The 16,443-nt window shown below is 40.8% G+C and overlaps 1 protein-coding gene across 5 annotated transcripts in view; it reads right to left on the bottom strand.

The window, feature by feature from the left end:
• AGPAT4 (1-acylglycerol-3-phosphate O-acyltransferase 4) overlaps positions 1–16,443 on the bottom strand; it is an 80,892-nt gene that overhangs the window by 59,863 nt on the left and 4,586 nt on the right. For 2 of the 5 annotated variants that reach the window (XM_080390580.1, XM_080390576.1), the window contains exon 2: positions 4,782–5,012. The exons of 2 other annotated variants lie outside the window; for them this stretch is intronic. In XM_080390580.1, coding sequence (XP_080246706.1) covers positions 4,782–4,959 — 178 coding nt within the window. In that variant the 5' untranslated portion in view covers positions 4,960–5,012. Of the gene's footprint in view, positions 1–4,781; positions 5,013–16,443 lie in introns of those variants that run through there. One more of the 5 variants, XM_080390577.1, reaches the window with a different exon arrangement.

Here is a 16,443-nt window from a genome sequence, read left to right as displayed (position 1 = left end):
TGCTTCCCACCCCTTCCCACCTACTCAACTGCACCAGAGGACAGAATTCTCTTCTCTGCCCCAGCACCACCCTGGTATGAACAACAAGCAAAACAGCCATGGACTCCTCCAAACTCCAGGTGGGCAGTGGGTTGCATGCAGGCAAACAAAATAACCTTGAGGATTAACATGGGCCTGATACTACCTGTGGAGTCTTACTTGGATGCCCCGTTCTCACATTGGAAAACCTATAGCTGTACATGGAAGAAATCAACTTTACTGCCTCCTAACAGCCAGCCAAGATGACGAACTGGAAGCAGGTCTCCATTTCTTCTGATTTTGTTTCTAGAAAGCTCAGTCCTAGGAAGAATTGGTTTGCATCTTGTTTTTTGCTGCAGTCAGTGAGCAGGTATCAGGGTGCCTCTTCCCATGCAAAGAAAAGCCTTCCCCTCAGAGGGATTTACGAACTGCAGCCCACATAGTGTAACTTTACCCAGAGGTGTAATAACACCCCTTTCATAGCACAAAGACAGGTATTAGTACTACTATAATTTATTTATGAAGGCAGATTAGAAGCTAAGTCAATTGCTTTTAAAGTCCTTATGCACCTGCCCACAGAACTGTGCCATTGTTGGCAGATCTTTTGTTTATGCAAACTTCACCTTGTGCAAAGAGTCAGTGGGAGGCCAGTTTGCCACTCACCCTGAGAGCACAAGGTGGATCTTGGCACAAGGAGGTGGCAAGAGGACAAGTTATCAACCTCTGCACTACTCACAGGCAAGTACCTTCCTGAGTAAATACACCCAGCACCACTAAAGAAGTCATTTGTCCTGTATGTGTGCACCCTATTCTCATAGTCTTGGCACATGACAGAGTTCTATCCACCCCAGACAGCCCACAGGAGCTCTGCTCTGCTCACCCTGAGGTAGCACTGCACCAGCCTACCAAGCACAAACAGGTTCAGTTCCCACTGCCCCAGCAGGCTATGCAGCCATGTGCACACACAGCACTAATACCCAAGACAACCTGTTTCCCCTCTGTTAGGCCAACTTTACAAGCTAGCGCAGAAAAGCCCTGTGTACCCTTTGTGGTGGTTTGCTGTCCTCAGGTAAGGGGGAAGAAGAAGGTTTATTCCCACCTCTTCCAATTCAGGCATAAATGGCATCCATGAGAACTGTGATGTATTCCACACTAAGTGCTTCCTTCCTTGGCATACATCTTAGCTCTCGGTCTTTTGGAAAGAAAGACTGAGGACAAGATGTCCCTGAATTATTAAAAAATAAAAAATAAGATAGATTGATTGCCCAGCCTTTGTTCTAAAGCCAACTTTCAAGCACACTTACTTTTAACATTTTTATTGGTACCACCTCGTTGAGGTTTGCAGTGTTCAATTTCCTTATTAGAGGTGCACTCTGTGGAGTTCAGTATTAGGGAGAGTTCATCAGGGTTTTCATTTTACAAAAGAGGGATTAACAGGCAGTTGAATGAGTCAGGAAATATATACTTGGAGCCAGATAATATTTTCTTAAAGTTAGAGGCCCAGTGGCTTTGGGTTTCTGTTTTGTTTGCTTGTTTTGTTTTGTTTCTTTAAACTTAAAACACAACCGAGGGTGCGTAACACTTACTAGTCTTTTAGCTCATTTCAAGACCAACACAGAGAGAAACCTGTTCTTTTCAAGTTGAATGTCCACTCTCTGCAACTAACACTCTTCAGTAAAGGTCAAGACATACAGAGCAAGGAGGACTAGACCTAACCATTACTTTGTAAATATTTGCTACCATAATGGATCAAACAGGAAGAGTTTATTCATATAGCAGCCTGCCAGTACCTAAAGAGGGCCTACCAGAAAGCTGGAGAGGGCTTTTTACAGGGGCATGTAGCAATAGGACAAGGGGTAATGGCATTAAACTAAAAGACGGTAGATTTAGATCAGATATTAGGAAGAAGTTCTTTACTGTGAGGGTGGTGAGGCGCTGGAACAGGTTGCCCAGAGAAGCTGTGGATGCCCCATCCCTGGAATTGTTCAGGGCCAGGCTGGATGGGGCTCTGAGCAACCTGGTCTAGTGGGAGGTGTCCTGTCCATGGCATGGGGGATGGAACTAGATGATCTTTAAGGTCCCTTCCAACCCAAACCATTCTATGATGGTAAAACATATGATGGTACCTTGGAGATATAAAAGCAACCTAAACTGCAAAATCTGGTGAATGGCTAACACATCCTTTGGGGAGCAGGAGACCCAAGCTGAACAAGGCTCCCAATCTTCAATTAAAGAACATTTACCCAATCTAAATTTCATAAAAAGCTATGACAGAAAAACCAGCAGTTTATGATAATCAGTATTTTTTCATTCACAACACCATCATTAGAAAGTTCTCCCCAATACTAATATATAGCCACTGGGATAATAAATTACAGCTGCTCAAAGAAACATGATACTTGTCACCATTGCAAAGCACATGCCTCTACGTTCTCCAGGTTTCACTGTCTCAAACTGTAGGCTGTTTCCGTGACTTTGATCACACCCATACAGATCCAACTTAAGTTATCAGCACACCAATGGCCTGCAAAGGCCATTACCTTACACGTACACTACTAGAAAAACATATGCATTTTGATTAATTGGTCTACTGCATTCTTCAGTTCTTCCAAACACTTTTTTTAATTAACTATCATTTTAGCTTTTTCAAATATCACTCAGATCAAAGTGACTCATATCAAATGCTAGCTTGCTCTGTTGTAAAGCTAAAATAATTGTCTTTAACACAGAGCTACTTTGTTCTGAGCATGATTGGGCAAAAACCTCACAACACAAACTTTTCCAGTGGCATCAACACTGAAGACTAGATCAGCAACCCTGAGTACAAAGCCATCCGCCCAACCAAGTACAAGCATGCAGGATTACTCGCTTTTACACAGAGATCGGTCCCCAGCATCGATGAAACTAGATTGAGGGCAGCTAAAGGATTTAGTCTGGAGACTCTGGAGTAGCTGATGTCTCTGCATGAAGTATCCAAGAGGAAGAATGGGGCAGAAGACACTGCATGTAAAATATTAATAAAATACCTATATATACCTTTATACAGCTGTCCAGTATCTTCTACACTCCATGGCTTCAACACTATGCTACCAGAGAAAAGGTAAAAATCCAGCCATATTCATGCCGGTATTCATACATACAAATGAACAGTACTTGCAAACTCATTACTTAGGGACATACACACGGACAGCAAAAATGAAATCTTTCAGTGGGAACGTCCTCTCTTTATTCCAAGCACCCTCAATTTATTTGGGCCTATACATGCTGACTCAGCTTTAACATTTAAGTCAAAAGTATGTTTAAAAAAATGCTCTGAATAGTTGCCCATCAGAGTCACTTATGAGGGAGAAATAATCCCTAGCGGCTTCCAGTTTGACGCATGTGGTAGATTTTTATCTCAAGCAGTTTATAAGCAGTTATTATGAATGCTAACAATGCTTCTTCCCCGTTTCAGGTTCCTAGTAGCAGAACAGGTGACCTGAAGGATACCATTTTGTTGCATTTCTACACCACCATTTTTAAACACTGTGTTGGAGGGCTGTTTTCAGTGTTACGAAACTCTTCATAACACACTCAGCAGTGACAATGACATCACACTTGAATCATTTTTAGGGAGCCTTAAAAGGCATCCACTTTGCAACAGTTTCATTTTTGGAAAGTACTTTTCAGTTTCAGAAAGGCTCAGGGAAATCTCTCAAGAAGGTGGACACATGTAACAGCACGTTCCCAGCTACTGAACGCTGGCACATTACCATATTTTTAAACAGCTTCTGTGGAGAATGCTCTCTACTGTAAGTTGAGAGCAATTATATGGAAGTCAGAAGATGCACTGGTATAAATCAGTACTGAAACTGCAGTCATAGCTCTTTAAAAACAAATATATAAGCAGACTGATAATATCAAGAAAACTACACATGCTCTTACAATCCACTGTTGACAGGTAGAGATTCTACCAACCTCCTACTAACAAAGGAGAATTGGATGGATACAGGTCTCATTCATTCCACTGGAATTACCTGTTTAGTCCAGTGTCAGTGAACTGCCAAGTCTCCCAGCTGTTACACAATTCTGGTCTTTCTACAAGTAATATCCTGAGCTTATGTTCCCATCCCACCCAGAAAATAAATAAAAAAAAAGCAACTGCTGCTTCTTTCAATGCTTACAGCCTACCTGCTATATTCTACATTGTAACTACATGCATATACTGAATACATACAGATGCAGCTTAAGGTCTGAAATGCCTGTTCAAAGAGACAGGAGTTTACAACTGGCTTAAGAAAGACACAAATGGAATCAAAGATTTTTCCTTTTTTTACTGTTACTTCCCAGTCCTGAACAATATTCACACATGAAACAGTTGAACCAAGATCATAAGCAAAATCACGCATGATAAGAAGACTGAAAGCATTATTGGAAGTGACTTTTTAACACTGTTAAGCTTACAGATAACACATCTCAGCAAGTGCAGTTATTATTTGGTTAATATTTCTCATTTGGCTTAATGGAACATGATGGCTAGCCAAACAACAGAGGCAGTCTTTCTTTAAAATCCTGAGTCAAGTAAGCATCCTGATATAAGAGCAACACATTTCAGCAGAACAGGACATTTCAACAAAGCATACACCTCTTCACACAAAGGCAAGTGCTGTAGGAAGCAGTAATGACCTTTATATAGGTTACTTTGAAATCTGTTTCAGAACTTTCCTACCAATTCCTTCAAGACAAAATATGAAAATACTTTTAAAAACAAAATGAAATCTTACGGCTTGATATGCAGTAAGCCAGCCTGCAGTTGATCCTCCTGAACAGTTGCTTGTTGATTGGCCAAAGTGTAAGTGTAAAGAGTTGAATGAAGTTAATGATCAGTCCTGACACTATAAATATGTAGCAGATCAGAAGATGGCAAATGAATTGAGACTTCAGAAAGCCAACGATGTCCATGATTTGCTGACAAAGCAAGAGGGTACCTTCAGACCCAATATTCAGAAGACAACCTGCAAAACCAAATAGTATCAGTGGTTACAGAGTGCATTTATTTCTATAAACAAACTGTTAATATACACTTCCCATTTTACACTTGAATACACTAAAATGAAAGTTAATTCTATTGTATAAAAAGGCCTGATGGCAATAGTTGCAAAAGTAAGTACGGAAAGAGAATACTACATCTCTGAATTAATTTACATTTGGCTTTGGAGACTTTTACTTTTCAGTCGTAATTCTGCAAAACCGAAGAGCATATGACTCCATCCCATAGACTGCAGTACTCCTCTTTCAGGTCTTTCTTGATAAAATATGAGAAAATAATGCACTTATATTCTGATTTGAATTCTCTGTACTTCATAAGACATATACTGTGGCTTCTGATATCTTCAAGAGCTGCTCCAAAGTAAACACGAGCTTTGTTAGAAGTTGTGTCTTCTTCTACAGGTTATGCCACATGCTCCCCAACCAAGAAAAAGCAGCAGCCCCTTAATTTTAGCATTATTGTCTTGTTCCCTTGAAACAGTCAAATACTGGTTGATTTTGACAAGAGAATAAAAGCTTGGCTATGCACAATACATACAGTTTGTTCAACTATTCCTTGACACCATAATTCTGTCAGTTATACTCCATAAGCCCAGAAAGGAAACATCAATAACAGTACTAACTCATGACCCAGCAGTGTTTCCAGAAGAAAAAAAAATATTAAAAAAATCAACTCTTAGGTTATTTAAGAAACATTTGTATAATTTTGGAAAGGACCAGTCCAACCCTAGGAGCTGAGCATTCAGAGGAAGTGTACTCTGTCAAGTATTCTGGCCTACAAATACCATACTGACATCCCCTCAATATCACTACCACCAACACTAGTCTCGTGCAGGTGGTCTCATACAAAGATGTGACCTCTCAGTAAACAACAGCCCAGTTTTCTCAATACAGTCAAGCAGGAGATGCTGCCATCCTGTTCCATTCCTCCGCTGTTTCTCTCTCTGAGGAAGACCTGAGACAGTACTTCTGAATGTGCCAGTCACAGGCAGTAACAAAACAGCAGCTCTCACCATCCCAGTGAATTAACTGATGAAAAAAATCTTTATGCCCATCTTTTGAGTTTATATGAGACCCTATTATGTGACACAATGAATCTAGATCAGCGTCCTGAAACATTTGTTTTACTGCCCTTGCTGACTCTGCTTACCATAGCAAAGCACACAAACAAGAACTGCTGCAAAGCCATAGGAAATTATTTTAGCCAGGTATTCAACTGCAAGGAAGATGAAGAAAAAGTTAAGAACAAGAAACTGTGTTGTTGTATAATTTATATAAAGAGTTGATGGCAGTCCCAAGCCTATTATTAGCAGGCAAAATGTGCCCTTTGTGTATCACAGACTGTTCTCTTTATCTTGCTGTACTATTCAGTACCAAAGCAGACACCATCTGTATGTAGCCCAGAATGGCAGCACAGGCCTCTGTTCATTGTAGTAACTACTGTCATGATGCTTGCAAAAAGCTTTTCCAGCTTTAACCAACCATTCTGTTAAAGACATGTTTCTGAGGGTGGCAGATAATTTATTAGCATGGGCTTTGACCAAATGCTTTGGTTTTGTTGGCCAAGTAGAATGAGAAATGTTGTCTAGTAGGAACCATTGCAGTGGTTCATGTCCCAGGCCCTCCACCACACACTCTGAAGATAGAGCCAAACACTTAAAAAAAGTTCTAAAAAAGCAAACCCAGGTTTTGAGTAAGTTTACAGTGAAAGATACAAGATGTCACTTCCCTAAGTCAGACTTCACCAAGTAGCAGGATTAGATCACTTCTTTAAAACAACTGGAATGGAAGCAACCAGTTAGTTCAAAGTGGATGGTTTAAAAGACTGTGCAGTGCCCAAAACCCTGATGACTGGGTTTATCTTAGGGTCCTTGGCTAAAACTGATCAAAAGGGTTTTTGACCTAGCTGGCCTGTTTAATTCCATCCCACAGGATCACTCTAATCTAATATAATTCCCAGAGATCAGTAAGGGACAGGATAAAAAAAATAATAATGCATAAAATAAGATTAAAGCACAGTCTACTTGCAATGGAGATCTGAAAATTCAGTATTTGATATAATAAACAGAAATCTACAATAGTAAGCCGTTGATCAACAGGCTCTCTGACAAGGAAGAATTACCAGAAGTTTAGCCCACCCATTCCTTTGTTTTTTTTTCATTGTAATAGTAGTCAAACTGTGTTAAAAATGTTATGTTAATGTGAATCATTTACTTCATACCAGGTCTTTAAAACAAAACTTCACAGTTTTAAAATAAACAAAAATGAGATGACTCTGATAAAGTATAATTACTATCTTACAATTTTACGAAGCTGCAATGCAATGTTTGAAAGTAATTTATTCCTCACTTTCATACCTCAGTCATCAAATTTCAATTCTGTAAAACTTCTAAGATATGTTTTAAAGGCAGAGTAAAATCTACTTAAGCAACACCACTGAAATGCACCTAACCTAACTTGCTTGTAAAGAGGAACAAGAAATTAAGAGTCACTGGTTAAAAATTGCTTTTCAGAAAAGTAGGGAGACGAGATTAATTTTCTCTTCTGATTAAATGCAAGCTGTCTTCCCTAAAAAATCTGCAACCCAAGCACTGTATGCAGAATGCTAGCTAAGTGTTCTGTTTCTCAGGCATAAGCTCATTCTTAGAACATTTTTTTTAATATGACACTTTTCAGACTCTTTTCATTACCCAAACTCCAAGAAATGTCGTTTATTATTGGTACAAGCAACAAAAATGTGAAAATTTATTTTCAAGACTCAATTCTGAGCTTATGAAAGAGGTCTAGAAATTTGCTTTTTAAGAGTTCATAGGAACTTCTTCCACTTGCTCGCTCTCTTATTAAAGTTCCTCATGGGTAACATCAACATAACACCAGTTTAAGTGATAAAAGAAGCAGGTCTTTAATTCTTAATCCATGATGCTGGTTTAATAAATTACACTGATTTCCTTATAGATAATGTCTGAAAATTACAGCAATCTTTTGAAAACAAAAGGGCCAATCGATGCATTTTCTCAGAAGCTATTAAGATCGGAGAGCTGCCAAGAAGCTCTCTTCTATCCAACACCCCTTAAAACAAATCAGGAAAAATCAGCCAGCCAGAGCATCGAGAACAGATAAGGACATTCTCCTTTGGATATAAAACAAAAGATTCAAACCTCAAATGTCTGTCTTGGGAAAAAGTCAACAAGCATCTATTCATGTGACTAAGAGATCACAGGATCAGGTTTAAAAGCAAACTCCACCACTATTCATTCTACCTCTTTTCCTTCCAAGTTTCATTCTTCAGCAAGATCCACTATGTTTTCTACTACAACTAATCTCAGCATCTCCTTCTGCTTAGAACAGCTGACCAGGAGGGCACAGAAGTGATACGGCAAGGTGAACACCTCCCTTCCAACAGAGGATGCTGCCAATTAACAATCCTATTTTGTACTTCAAAGTCTGTAAGAGTTTTGAGACTACAACTAGTGATCTTGTAAAGAACACTACCGTTTGCACTTTTTCAGAAAGCACAAGAATGAAGCAAAAACTGTCGCCCACCTTGTCCAAAGTTTAGATAGTAAGCAGAGTCCTTGGCGTGTGGAAAGCAACACAGTACCTACCTGACAGCACCTAGACTAAGCTAATATCTTTCATACTTACAAATAGAGACAAGACAACACTATACCTGTTGGTTTGGCTTTTTTTTTTTCAGAATAGCATGTTTCAAGCCTACGCCAAAGTTTTCACTTATGTCTGCTCTTTGATAAAGTCCTTAAATACTTTGCTGCAAGTTAAGAACAACCAAGTATATAATGACGATGCCCATTCTTGCATTTTCTCATCTAAACCAGATTCTTGGATGGACAAGTTACAGTAAGACTATGAAAATATGCTCAGGTCAGCTTACAGTACTTTCAGTAATGCCCCTAAGTGAATTTCAGTTGGTATGAGAACAGCACAGATAGCAGCACTGTATTTCATATCAGAGTCCATTTTAATAGTGCTTCTGTACACAAAATACATATGCAAGGCAAGTCACGGGAAACTTTTCTCTTTGCCAGTGAGCATCAAAAGTTAGTAAAAATGAGGTTGTGTCCATGTATGTATTCACCTTCAAGGAAAACATATCTGTAGATGCCAAACAAAAAAAAAACCAACAAACCAACCCAAACAAACAAACAAAAAAACCCAGCACAAACCCAAGTCTGGAGGAAGAATTACCCATCTATTTGCTTCATGCTTAACTAGGGTTTGAATCACTTCCCACCTTCCCCAAAGGCAACTACTAGAGAGTTACCTCCAGCATTGGGTTTATTTACATGGCAAGGTTTTGATGGGGGGGGATGTGCTGCAGGGATGACTTCTGTGAGAAGGCACCAGGAGCTGTTCCCTCACGTTAGAGAAAGCCAGTTCCAGTCAGCTCTAGAAGGGACCTCACTGCTGGCCAAAGCTGAACCCATCAGCGACACTGGTGGCACCTCTATGATAACATTCTTAAGAAAGGGTAAAAAATGCTGCACAGCAGCTGGGAGTGAGAATTGAGAAAAACATGAGAAAAATGTGAGAGAAGCAGCCAAGGTCAGTGAAGGAGGGGGAGGATGTGCTCCAGGTGCCAGAGCAAATATTCTCCTGCAGCTTGTGGCAAAGACCCTGGTGAAGCAGATTTTCCCACTGCAGCTCACTGAGGACCATGGTGAAGCACATATCCACCCTGCAGCCCGTGGAGGACCCCACGATGCAGCAGGTGTCCTGAAGGAAGCTGCAGCCCATACAGGGGAGCCCACTCAGGAGCAGGAACCGCAGCCTGTAGGGAACCCAGGCCAGAGCAGCCTGCTCCTGAAGGACCCTACCCTGTGGGAGAGGCCCCAGCAGGAGGAGCAGGGGAACAGGGCAAGGAAGGAGCAGCAGAGAACGGCCATAGACTGACTGCCAGCCCTATTCCCCATACCCCAGCGCTGCTCAGGGTCCAAAGAGGTGGGGAGGTAGAAGAGTCAGGAGTCAAGCTGAGCCTGGAAAGGCAGGGCTTGTGGGGAAGGTAGTTTTAGTTTTGTCTCTGTTTTGCATTGCCCTACTCTTTTATCAATTGGCAATAAATTAATCTTCCCTAAGTGGAGTCTGTTTTGTCCATGATAGTAACTGGTGAGTGATCTCCTGTCCTTATATCAAGCCATGGTTTTTTTCATCTTATTTTCTTCCTCCGTCCAGCTGAGGAAGGAGGGGGAGCAAGGGAGAGGTTTAATGTGCACCTGGCAGCCAGTCAAGGTCAAGCCACCACACCTCCCCAGAAAAAACACAAATCAGGGAAGAATTTGAGATTATCTTCAGTCCTTCCCACAAAGTTAAGGGAATTTAAGAATGTTTACAGGTTTTCCTGAGGAGTCATGCATTCCTAACTGCATATTTTGTAACAGACACCACTACAAAGGAAGGATCAGTCAGTCTGGCTGTTTCAAAGGCTGAAGAATGAATAGCCTCTACCAGCACATTTTATGATTTCTACTTTATAGACTTGCTATAAAACTGAATTTTTATTTACTTTCTATTTAGCAGAGAGATAATTAGCATAACAGAGTATAAACAGAGGAAATGAAAGTAATCCAGGTTTTTTTTAAAATGGCTACCATATCATAATGCTTTCCTCTTCCCCTTCTGTATTTTCTTCTGGCTGTGATCTAATATAGAGCAAGACAGCTATGTGAACTCTGCACGCCTACCAGGACACAAGTTCTCGGTGTGTGCAAACTCTCTGCTGGTAAAATGTACAGCACAACTGCTGTTAGCCCTGACAGCCTCAGTGCTTGTCCCCTTACCACATAGAAAGAAAAGTGTTTATACGGTGAGGCAGGGCGTATGACTCCAGCCTGGGACATGGGAAGGAGTGGGAAAGATGAAGAGTCAGTGCCCAAGTTCTGGTGAGAAGTTCAGTCTTGCTTCTTCTTCCAGAAGCATGAAATAGGAAGGAGGGAGCTGAACAAGGAGCCATAGGAAATTGGTATTAAATATAAGGCAATACAGAACTCCTTGGAGGCACAGTGTTTAGGGACTGCAGGGCTTGATGATGAGGGAGGCATTTATTGGAAGAGAGTAAACCCCTTAGAGTTAAGCGCTTCTGTTCCAAGCTCCTTGACAGATCCTCAAAAAATACGTCAGGGTGAAGTACAGCAGTTTTCTCGGGTGCAGAACATTAAGTTCACAAAAACAGCAGTCAAAGGCAAGTTGCTTCTTTCCAGCATGCCAAGCATTGTTCTTCAACCATATCCCACACAAGTTTCTGTATTTTAACACATTTATATATATACATATATGTGTGTGTGTGTGTGTGTGTGTATTTCTCCAAAGCACAATTATCTGCAAATTGCTTGGGAAAAATAAGAGAGCTGCACTAAGATATTTAAGGCCTGGAGGAGTCTTATCAGAGTTCAGCCCTGGAGTTCAGGTCTGCAGACTACAGAGTCCCTTGTTTCCTCTTTTACTTTACCTGGGACAATTAACCTAACAAGTTACTTGTGATGCCAAGGGCAACGTCATACACAAGTCAAATTTAGGGACTGAGCAAGGGAGCAGGACTGCACAGCAAACAAAAATTTACAAGTATACTGAGAATCTAAGCAGGATGTGGGCTACGCTGTCACACAAATATAAGCAACCTGAATAGTTCCTCAAAAATAACCAGGGTAAACAACAGCAAAGAGTCTAGGACAAGCAACTATATCACGTGCTTAGAGCCAATTTAATATTTGCTCTTATAGGCAACATTAAGTGCTTAGTCAAAGGTAACCTGGCCCACACATTACTGTCACCTGGTACCATCCTCTGTAAAAAACACACACACTCAAAAAATGTGTTTCTACAAAGCCAGTTCAATGAATGATCTGACTTGCTGCAAAAGTACAGGTGGCTTACCAGATAACAGAATCTGAAAGACTGCAACAAACTAAACCTTCTCAAATATAAATAATGTAGGTTCGTACGTAGGTAGGGATGCTTTTGTGTTTATGATATATGAAGCTGTGTACAGAACAGTCATGGACCATTTGAGGCAACTGCACACTTGAGGTACAGAGAGCAGAGTCTGTCTAGTTAAGCTATTGGTCCTCAGTGCATGGCCTGTGCGAAATCTCTCAATGGTGAGATCCCCACCATCACTCCTGCACGGGAAATTAACACGTTAAAAATGAGACAGCAGGGACAGTACAGCAGGATGTTGCCATCGGCATTGTGGTATTTATCCAGCATCAAGGGTGCACAGCACCATGGTTGACCACCTCTGCACTGGACATTTCAGACACAGATCCAACACAAGAGTAGCTACTAACTTCTCCAGTAGTTATTACAAAAACATTTATTTCAGACAAGCCCAAAGAAATGGAGGGGAGGGAGGAAGGCAGAAACCAGATTCTTCAGGAGCAGGTATAAACCCAGGGTTGCTGGGGGTTTTGGGTTTGTTTGGGTTTTTTTTTCTTTTCCTTTCTTCTAAATTGTGCTGGGAGTCCAAACATGCTCTTGGTAAGAGAGAAGCTTTGGAAAGGAGGTCTCTCCTATGAAGACTCATGGTTTGTGCTTGCCAAACCCTGATCGCTCATCTTGCTTTAAAGAACTGTAAATTACATTCATGGCAACACAAAGGGTCAGTAAAAGGTACAGGAACTGGCCTATACCCTCAAAGAAAATACTTCTCCCACATCTAAACCAGCTTTACATGTGAGGCAACAAGGAAACACGGATCACATGTTCAGTTCAAAGCTTTAAATATTTAATCTCCTATTCTTACCCACAATGAGTTAGTTACAAAGTTAGACTACAAAAGTATCGCCTCCTAACAACTCTGGTTTTGCAACAGACAGCTTTCCACACCACTGACACAGGTAAGCGGTTGTATCTAGGCAGATGTTTCACATCCACGCAGCAGGCTTAGAAGCATAAGTTAGTCCATCTCTGTATGCAAAATCAAGTCCTTTAAGGATAGGATTATGGATTTTTGTCCATTTTCCTGAATTTATCTATCCTCTCTCACATGGAAATATACAACCATTTAGAAGATGCTAGTGAAGTAAGCTTGGCAAGATCTGTCTTGCTGCCATCTTACACATGGGGAACTTGGAACAACATTCTTTGAGAGCTTGTGACAGTCACATGACAAATCCATCTCCAGAACCTGCATTTCCCAGGCTCCAGCTTTCAACAAACAAAATGGTACTTTTCATCCTCCTTGATTTGCCTTCTTGCCCATGCTCAAGTTTCCCTTGCAACAGCTTCTAACAGGCCACATGTAGAGAGCAGAGAGGGAACAGACTTCCCCCAGGGACCTTCAGTGGCAGCAGATGAGACAACAGGTATAAATGCAGGTGGTTCAAACCAGACATGTGTGCTGATGAACTCTACTTTGCCTTACTTTCTCCATTCCTTAAGAAATGAAAACCAAGTATTCAGCAACTTGGATGACTTTATACTACAAACTAGAAGCTACAGCTTCAGCACCAAACCAACAGTATTGCGTGCACATGCACACAAACATACAACTCTCATTATTCTTGCCCATGAAGGAATTAAAGGTATTGCTAGATGCTTCAAGGACAACAGTCAAAAGACAAAAATCATCAGCACTGGGAAAAGGATAATATCCTTTCCTCAGTATGCTTCCATAAAATGACCTCTTATATTTTCTGGAATTGTGACTTACATTTTTTTAATTCTGGGAAGTCTCTTTAAGCCTTTTCCTAGAAGTCTGATTCCTGACTTGTGCGGCTTTTTTGTTTTGTTTATTTAAGCAAGCCAGAAAAACGCAATTAATGAATAATAAAGCATTTGTGGCAGCAAAAAATCTTATAAAACCAAAAGACCTGGAAAGTGGCAGAAATAGGGCATAAATCACTGAGCTGAGAAAAACACCACGGTGGCAGTATCACTGATTTACAAGTGGGACTTCCATCACCAGACTGTGGGCTAGTAAGTTTTCTACTGCCCCACCACCCCCCCCCCCCCCACCCCCAAGCCAGTATAAATACTTCTGCCATAGTCTCTCTCTCCAAGAGCAGCATGGCCTCCTGGAGACAGCCATGTTCTCCCACTTGGCAGATCTGAGCCCTGCTGACAATGCTGCCACAGATGCAACAGGCACATGGGACAGACCACATCCTCCATGCTTCAGAATCAGAGGGATATGAGGGAACAGTGCTGTCCTCATCTGAGAGGGGATCCAAAAGTTTCCAGTACAAATCACAAGATGCTGTTAACAGTGCTGGAAACGAAAAGTGCTATACACCTGACTACAACTCCAAGTGAGCTGCTAGGTTTTTTTCCATCTTCCACAACAGTAGACTGCCTCCTTCAGCTAAGTCATTTGCATATTTTTAATTAATATGAAAAAATCATTAGTATGCTTTCTGAATACTACCAAAGTGTTAAAAAGATTCATAAGGGGGTTTTTTAACCTCTAAGTATTAATGTAATTTGGATGTATTCTATCACATGACACGGAAAAGTATGAAGCAGCTGAATTTCTCCTTTATGAAAATCACATCCCAAAATTGGAAATGACAATGTACACAAAAGATGTAGCCACACCAAGACAGGGATACACAGGACATTAATATTTATTCGTTAAAGTATTTTCCAATGCTTCTTTCTGAAGAATGGATGCGGCAGAGAAGCTTCCAGATTTATTAGTCAAAGAAAACCACCTCCTGCCTTAAAGAGGTAACACCCAATACTTAGAAAAACATGTGCCTTACAGCTGAGATGTGGTTGGCATGGTTCCAAAAAATAAGATGCCAGCTTCAGTGAAAGGCTCAGTTGCACCCACACAAAAACACAGACATCCAGGTGCCAGGTAAAAATCCAAACAAACATGGTGCCTGCTTTACCCATATTTCAGCAGTCTCATTCCACACCAGTTTTCACTCATCTCTACCTCTAAGACACCAGTGTTCAGAATCTTGCTACACCATGAACTCAAAATACTTCCTGCTTCCTCCTTCTCCCTGATCATCAATCCCCTAACAGCCTGATTTAATCTGAGAACTTCACAGAATAAATGCCTTTATCACCGGCACTGGATTTATCAAGTCCAATAATAAAGGGAGGTTTCATTCTGGACCAGATTCAAGTACTGTTGAAGCCAAAAGAAATCTCTCAACAAGTTTCAGTAGTCCTTGTTTGGAAAACATTATCCCTCAAAAACAGCCAACCAAATGGTGATATAACTAATCAGTGAACTGTATTTTCAGCACTTAATACCAGAGCTAGTCAAAACCACCTTAAACTTCTAACAAAAACATTCACAAACAGTGCCTGATCCAACAGCATTTACCTTACTGGATGGCAAATGTGCAGACATTACGATTCCTAAACATGCTGGTAAGAATCCAGTAACATTTTTATAAATTTTCACTAAATTAAGCATCAGGTACATCAACACCTACCTAGATTTTCTGTAACTCAGCATAACTTCAGGTGCCTAAAGCCTTTTAAAAGCCTGGGTCTGAGCATTTGTCCTGCTAACTTCAAATCTGAGACAGTTTTACAAGGCTTAAATTCAGAACGAAGCTTTTCTCTGTCTTCATCTTGGGTGAAATGCAGTATTTATGCATAGTCTCAGAGGCACAGGCATGTAAAAACTAAACATGACATGCTGAAGGCTCAACGAACTTGGGAACAGCACTTTCCTAGTTATCTTTCTGCTTAATTATAACCCTATTGTGCCTCTACCACTATTGGGCAACAGGAACGGACAGTTTCTTTCAGTTACTTTGTTCCTCCAGATGCTTGTCTTACATTTGTTGGTTGTGGGAAGACAGTGGTATCGCTCCAGCCTACCATCTGCACATTTGGCAACACTGATGCTACTGCATTGTTTTATGGTAATTTTCACTAATACCAGATTGGGGGTGGAGTGGGGTGGGAAAGGGATATGTAAATATCTGTGCAAGTTTTGGTACTGTCTAAACATATCCTTAGAACCATAAAATCAACTAAAGTCTTGTTAAGCCCTGACAAACCACCTGTAACTTGAATCATTTATGAGGTTTGCCCCCTTCAAGTGCAGATGTAGGCTGCTGCAGACAGAATGCTTCCAGACCTTCCTAAAGTGCAAAGCAGCACCTGTACTAATGGTGTTCTCCAAAGTGCTGCAAAACATGGTAAGAGGCAAACTATGATGTGTGAGGACAGGTATAACATGGAGATGCGGGAGAAATAGGACACAGTTTAACTTTCATATAGTTGTTACCGCTTGAAACGGATCAAATAGTGTGCCATTCCTACACATAGACTTCCCCCAAATATGTTCTTTCCCTGCCTTTAACAGCAGTTTTAAGTGAGATCTTCACCTTTTCCTGATAGGTGAAAAAACACGCATAATCTAAAAACTGAATCTGCACAGAGAAACCTTTTCATTCACCTGGATCCTGCTGG

The sequence above is a fragment of the Falco punctatus genome, assembly GCF_963210335.1.
Source record: "Falco punctatus genome assembly, chromosome: 5".
Lineage (NCBI taxonomy): Eukaryota > Metazoa > Chordata > Aves > Falconiformes > Falconidae > Falco > Falco punctatus.
The sequence above is the reverse complement of the archived record's forward strand: the minus strand, read 5'-3'. Positions and strand labels throughout refer to the sequence as shown.